This window comes from Hordeum vulgare, chromosome 3H, assembly GCF_904849725.1.
Source record: "Hordeum vulgare subsp. vulgare chromosome 3H, MorexV3_pseudomolecules_assembly, whole genome shotgun sequence".
Taxonomy (NCBI): Eukaryota; Viridiplantae; Streptophyta; class Magnoliopsida; order Poales; family Poaceae; genus Hordeum; species Hordeum vulgare.
In genome coordinates this window covers 548,463,171-548,469,578 of record NC_058520.1, presented here as the reverse complement: position 1 = coordinate 548,469,578, position 6,408 = coordinate 548,463,171, and the positions used below count along the sequence as shown (strand labels likewise).

Genomic DNA, 6,408 nt, shown 5'->3' with positions numbered 1-6,408 from the left:
CCAACTAGCTACTAGCTATGGACCCGTAGGTCTGTGATGAACTACTCACGCATCATCACAGAGGAAATGGAGTTCATGTAGATGCTCTCCATGATTGATTCCCCCTCTAGCAAATTACCGGAAAAGACACCCAGATTCGATCTCACGGGAACAGAGGCTCCCAGCGACGAAAAATTATTTTTTGGTGTCGTTCTGGTATTGGAGGAATATTTGGGAATTTATAGGCCCACAAGCCAGAGGGCACCCCCCCTAGGGCGCGCCCTAGAGGTTTATCGTCTCTCGGCAGGTCTCCTGCCCCCTTGTCCAAGTCTCGCAGGTTTCTTGTGGTCCAAGAAAAAACATTGCGGAGATTTTATTCCGTTTGGACTCCGTTAAATATTCCTTACCTGCAATACTCAAAAACATGGAAAAAACAGAAACTCGCACTAGGCTCTAGGTTAAAAGGATAGTCCCAAAAATAATATAAAATAGCATATTAATGCATATAAAACATTCAAAACAAATAATGTAATAGCATGGGACAATAAAAAGTTATAGATACGTTGGAGATGTATCATTCACCATAGACCTACAGGTCTGTAGTTAGTACCTAGAAGGCTATCTCTCTCTCTATGTTCTTCATTGCCATGATCACCGCGATCCTTTTGGTGATCTATCTTATGTAATCACTCTTGTGCGGTGCGCTTGTTGGGATCAGATGAATTGTGGGTTTATGTTCAGTTTATTCATGAGATTATATCGAGTTCCTTGCTAGTCTTTTCGTATATATGCATGATTATGATAGTTTCGTAATTATCTTTGATCTATCGATGTGGTTTGTCAAACTAGATTGATTTATCTTTTGTGGGAGAGGTGCGTTGTAGTGGGTTCAATCTTGCGGTGCTCAATCCCAGTGAAAAAAAGGACATGACACGTATTGCATTGCTGCCACTAAGGGTAAAAGGATGGGGGTTATTCATACTAATTGGATTTACTTTGTGTACATCATGTCATTGTTTTCCAAGCATTACTGTGTTTCACTTAATTCTCTAGATGCATACTGGATAGCGGTTGATGGGTGGAGTAATAGTAGTAGACGTAGGCTAGAGTCGATCTACTTGCTTACATATGTGATGCCTATATGTAATGATCATTTCCATGAATAAACATTGCATAACTATGCGCTTTTCTATGAGTTGCCCAGTAGTAATTTGTTTATCCACCTTATTCTTTCTCTGAGAGAGAAGCCTCTAGCAAAAAACTATGGCCCCGAGGTCTATTCAAAAATATAAATACAAAAACTCAAAATAGCTTGTTGCCATAATTTACTTTTCATTATTTTCTATTTTATATTCATCAAACTATCCAACAACATCACTTATTGTTTGCAAGTAACAAGTTCAAGGGGATTGACAACCCTCTTGCGTGCGTTGGGTGCAAGTGTGTGCTCTTTTGTGTGTAGGCGCTGAAGACGGGAAATTACATGGTCCTCCTATTGGTTCGATAACCTTGATTCTCACTGTGGGAAATACATATCTATATTGGGTCGCATCATCCTCTCCTCTTTAGGCAAATACCCAACGCAGATCACAAGTATCAGGCGCCGAGAGGGGCGAGAGCCCCTTCGAGATTGGATCTCTCTGTCTCTCTATTTTCTTCTCTGGTTCGCGTCTGTTTTCTAGCGTTTCACCGCTTCTTAAATATCCGGAGATCCATAACTTCGATTGGGCTAAAGTTTTGGACACCCTACCAGAGAAGGAATCTTTTCAAATTCTGATAAACATGTGGGCCATATGGTGGGCGCGACAGCGTGCTATACATGATGATCAGTACCAAAGCCCTATCAGCACCTCGATCTTCGTCACAAAGTTTCTGGAAGACCTTAAGTGTATGACCATTGTCAATTTTCGCGAGCGGAGGGACCGGAAATCAAAGGACCTACATGAAACAGCTGCAATCACGAGGACAAGAGCCTCAAGTTCAATCTGGCTTCCACCAATCGACTTGGATGCTAAGCTCAATGCGGATGGTGGTGTGTCCACGTGTGGTAGGCGGGGTGCTACAGCTGTGATATGTCATGATCAAGCAGGGGCTTTCTTGGGAGCTTCAGTGAGAGTCTTCGATAGCCTTACGGATCCGCCCTCGTTGGAAGCGCAAGCATACAATGATGCCCTTGCTTTGACGGTAGATCTTAACCTCAATTCTATCTCCGTTGATTTGGATTGTGCTGTCATGATCTCTGTAATTGGTTCGGAAGTCCCTTGCCACTACACTTAAGCCGTGAGTGAGATAAACCATCAATTTCGATCCTTTCATGATACTCCCTCCGTTTCAAAATGCTAAAAAAAAACAGCTTCGACCACTGCCACACAACACATGGCACAACCCTCCACTGCAGGAAGCACTGTTGAGCTGCACGCGGCGTCCGTCAGCCCCCGCCGAAGTGCGCGCCAATGGTTTCCCACGCCGAGCCACGCCACACGACGGACCGAGTGCCGTTCCGCCACGCAGCGCCGCGCAGATCCATCTCTCTCGGCCCACTTTCCCGAGGTTCACCTCCCCTTCGCCCCCACACCAACGTGGCCACGCCAGCCCCCAACTACCGGCCGCCACCCCCACGCACCCAAAGGCACCCCCGGCCTCCACGCCACGCGTCCCCTCATCCCACGACCGACCAACCTCCCGCCGATCGCGACCCCCGTCACCACGTGTCCCCTCCCCTCCCCTCCCCACCTCCATGGCGCCTACCCCACTCCCGCTGCCCCGCGGGCCACAGAGCGCGCGCGGCCCCGCCGTCCATCGACCCGACGCCGCATGAGCCGGGTCACCGCGGCCGGAGTAGAATACTCCCGTGATATTTCCGGGCGGCACAGGAGGCACAGCCCATGTGGTGCGGGCCCCGCGGGGCATCAATAAAGAAGCTGCCGCGGCGGGCGCGAGCCGCCACGTGTGTGCTGGGCGATAACCCCGGCGTCGCCGCCGTTAGCGTCAACCGCCCGGTGGGGCCGCCGTGGTGGGCACGTGTCGTCATCCGCCCGCCCGGCGCGCCCACGCGTCCAGATCGGGTGGAGACGGACGGCGATCGAGCACGTCACGGCGACGGCACGTACCTATCGGCCGCTGTTGCCATGACGGCGACGGCCGCCCTCCCCCCTCCCCTTCTTCTACCGCCCCACCCCGCGTATGTGAGGTTCGTTTCGGCTCGCGCCTCTGCTGCTGCTTAGCTTCTGCTGCCGCCATAGCCCATAGCCACACCACCTGGCCTGGGTTAGGGAGAGCGAGCGGAAGGAAGGGGCTGTCGTGGTTTGTCGAGGTGTTTCGTGTAGGCCTCGGGATTTCCGTCGCCGACGTGCGGCGGAGGGCAGCGGAAACCTAGGGGACGTCCGGTCGGGGTCGAGCGAGCGGTTACTTGCCAATGGCCGAGATCTGCTGCCAGGAAGCCAAGTCGCCGCCGGCGACAGCCGCCACGGTGGCCACGGTCTCGGCTTCGGCTGCGGCCGCCGCGGCCGTTGCCTCGTCGGTGATGGACAGGCGGCGCCGCAGGTTGGAGCTCAAGCGCTTCCGCCTCGCCACCGACCTCGAGCAGTCGGCCGCGGAGTACGCCGGCGCCCGCAAGCGCCCCAGGATACCGCGGACGGTGTCTGGCCCGTGTCCCGACGCTGCCTCGGCGTCCGAGAACACGGAGCGTTGCCCCAGGTACGGCTTCTCCTCGGTGTGCGGCCGTCGTCGCGAGATGGAGGACGCCGTCTCCATCAGGCCGGGGTTCTTGCCCGGCCCCGGCAAGTCCCACTTCTTCGGCGTCTTCGATGGCCACGGCTGCTCACACGTACGTCAAACTTCCATACCATAACATGGGCGTAATTCGTGGTGTTTCCGCACAAGGGAATGGTGCTGATGATGGCATGGTTTCGTGTCATCAGGTGGCGACGACGTGCCAGGAGCTGATGCATGAGGCGGTGGCGGAGGAGCACGACAAGGCGGAGGAGCCTGTGTGGAAAGAGGTGATGGAGAGGAGCTTCGCGCGGCTGGACGAGCGGGCCGCGAACTGGGCGACAACCCGCAGCAGCGAGGAGCCTGCATGCCGCTGCGAGCAGAAGATGCCCTCGCGGTGCGACCACGTGGGATCCACCGCCGTCGTGGCCGTCGTCAACCCCACCCAGATCGTCGTCGCCAACGCCGGCGACTCCCGTGCCGTCCTTTCCCGCGCTGGTGTCCCCGTTGCGCTCTCCGTCGACCACAAGGTACGTGATCCCTCGCGCCACAGCGCCCGGCCGGTCTCCCTCCGTTACAACGCGAACTGCCCCATGACGTTACGTGGTTTACTTTTGTCAGCCTGACCGGCCGGACGAGCTGGAGCGCATCCAGGCGGCGGGCGGGCGCGTCATCTACTGGGACGGTGCCCGGGTGCTCGGCGTCCTCGCCATGTCCCGAGCCATAGGTGAGTTTCTTGCTCAGATTTCGCTCTCGTCAGGAGCTTGCTCAGCCTCTGGGGTCCCGATCTGGGCCTAACTTTACTTGCACGCGTGCAGGGGATGGCTACCTGAAGCCGTTCGTGACGGCGGAGCCGGAGGTGACGGTGACGGAGCGCAGCGACGCCGACGATTGCCTGATCCTGGCCAGCGACGGGCTGTGGGACGTGGTGACCAACGAGATGGCGTGCGACGTCGCCAGGGCGTGCTTCCGGAGCAACGGCCCGCCGGGGCCGCCGCAGGCGCAGCCGGGCGGCGAGGCCAAGACTAGCGAGGGGGTGAGCAAGGCGGAGTCCGACCAGGCGTGCTCCGACGCAGCCATGCTGCTGGCGAAGCTGGCGCTGGCGCGGGGGAGCTCCGACAACGTCAGCGTCGTGGTCGTGGATCTGCGCCGGGGATCGTGATTCTTGGAGCAGAATTGGTGCTCCATGATTGATTGCTTCTCGTTGTCCTATTTTTTTTTTTTTAAATCCATGCTAATTTCTTCCTTCCGTTCCCTCGTTCGTAAATTTATCTTGGCTGTGTCGATGTAGTAGTATTAGATCTAGTACGGGTTAGTATAGTTTCTAATCCTTCTACCCACCCAAAAAAAAAAAGTTGAACGGAGAAGCTCAGCTGTTGGACCGCATCGTACGTACGTACACGGAAGATATTTGAGATATGTTGATACGCAGATTTTTAAATCTATGAAAGCTCGTCATGTCCATCTGGGTAAAACTTAACACGAGATAAGCACGAGTTGAGTTGGGTGGGTGGTGACGATGGAGGCTGGCCATGTCGTATCCTCGGTAGGATCAGAGCCGAGAAAAGTCGAAGAACATATGCTGACCCAGTATCTATCTATGCACTGTGCATGGGGCTGAACCCGAATGAAACGTGCCTCCTTTAACGTCCGGTTTTTCCTTTTTCTTTTCAGTGGAACAACCGATAGAACGGGGTGGAATGAATGATTATTGAGCTGGGGGGCTACGTGTCGAGGCCTTTCGCTTTCGTCCGCCCGATGCGTTTCTGTTGGGAGCATGGCATGTCGTGGGGAGGAGGAGAAAAGTCTCCACTAACCCCAGGCGTACACGTCCCGTGTTAGGCGCCGGGACATTATTGAGCCCGCCGCGGCACACCCACCCACCACCGGTCCGTGGCCGCACTGCACGCGTCGACGCGGCGGGCACACGCACAGGCACGCACGACACGACCCGGCTGGAAAAAGGGAGGGGGGTCGTAACGTGCCGTGCCGTGCCGTCGGTCGGTGACTGTTTGCTGACTCGATCTGCACTTGTTTATTGTTGATGGGGGTCCCTTCGTGTAGCTCCATGGATGGATGCCATCGGCCTTGGCGTGATGGCATAGCTGTAGCGCAGCGCACGCTCGGGGAGGGAGTGGGGCGCTGGGTGGATGCGGGAAGAAGTTTCCGGGAAGTGGCGGGCACGGTATCTGGGCGTAGGGTTGACACGAAAGGGAGCGCATCGCCCCGTTCACGATCCATCAGCAGTAGTGCAGTACGACGGGGAAGAAAGAGCGACGCGACGGGAGAGGGGCAAAGGGCGCTCGAATCGCAAAAGGCGGATTCGGGAACGAAAAGAGAGAAAAGCGTTTGGGACGCGGCGGCATCGGAGGGCGAGGGGGGGAGCGGCGTACGGCCGGTGCAGCTTCGTCGGCGACGGCGTGGTTTTTGTTGCTCCGGCGGTTCGGGAGACTGACTGTTCGAGCAACGGATGGAAGCGAAGGAGCATCAGCGAGAGAACGGATCGATTGGTCAATCTTGCCTCCGCATGCGCTGCCTACCTGAGAAAGATGGTGTACACGAGTTCAATCTGCTACACATCGTGGTTTTTCGAACACAGTTTAGGCTTTGTTTGGAACGTCGTTCCTGCTTTAAATACCTTTGTAAAAAATACAGACCACCGTCCGCTCGTATTGTTTCCGCCTGCAAATCGTTCTTGACCAGTAAGTTACACCCGTA

General features: G+C 55.4%; 1 protein-coding gene across 1 annotated transcript; it reads left to right on the top strand.

Moving 5' to 3' along the window:
- Positions 1-3,152: 3,152 nt before the first annotated feature.
- Positions 3,153-5,152, top strand: LOC123444909 (probable protein phosphatase 2C 9). Its single transcript, XM_045121795.1, has 4 exons — positions 3,153-3,805; positions 3,900-4,220; positions 4,312-4,417; positions 4,509-5,152. The coding sequence occupies exons 1-4, from the start codon at positions 3,395-3,397 to the stop codon at positions 4,850-4,852; spliced, it is 1,182 nt and encodes a 393-aa protein (XP_044977730.1). The 5' UTR covers positions 3,153-3,394; the 3' UTR covers positions 4,853-5,152.
- Positions 5,153-6,408: the final 1,256 nt, after the last annotated feature.

Excerpts from the sequence above, each read along its gene's own strand:
- LOC123444909 (XM_045121795.1), top strand. The coding sequence starts at position 3,395 with ATGGCCGAGATCTGCTGCCAGGAAGCCAAGTCGCCGCCGGCGACAGCC. Across the intron at positions 3,806-3,899 it reads ATGGCCACGGCTGCTCACAC|GTGGCGACGACGTGCCAGGA; the intron begins GTACGTCAAACT and ends TCGTGTCATCAG. Across the intron at positions 4,418-4,508 it reads CGCCATGTCCCGAGCCATAG|GGGATGGCTACCTGAAGCCG; the intron begins GTGAGTTTCTTG and ends GCACGCGTGCAG.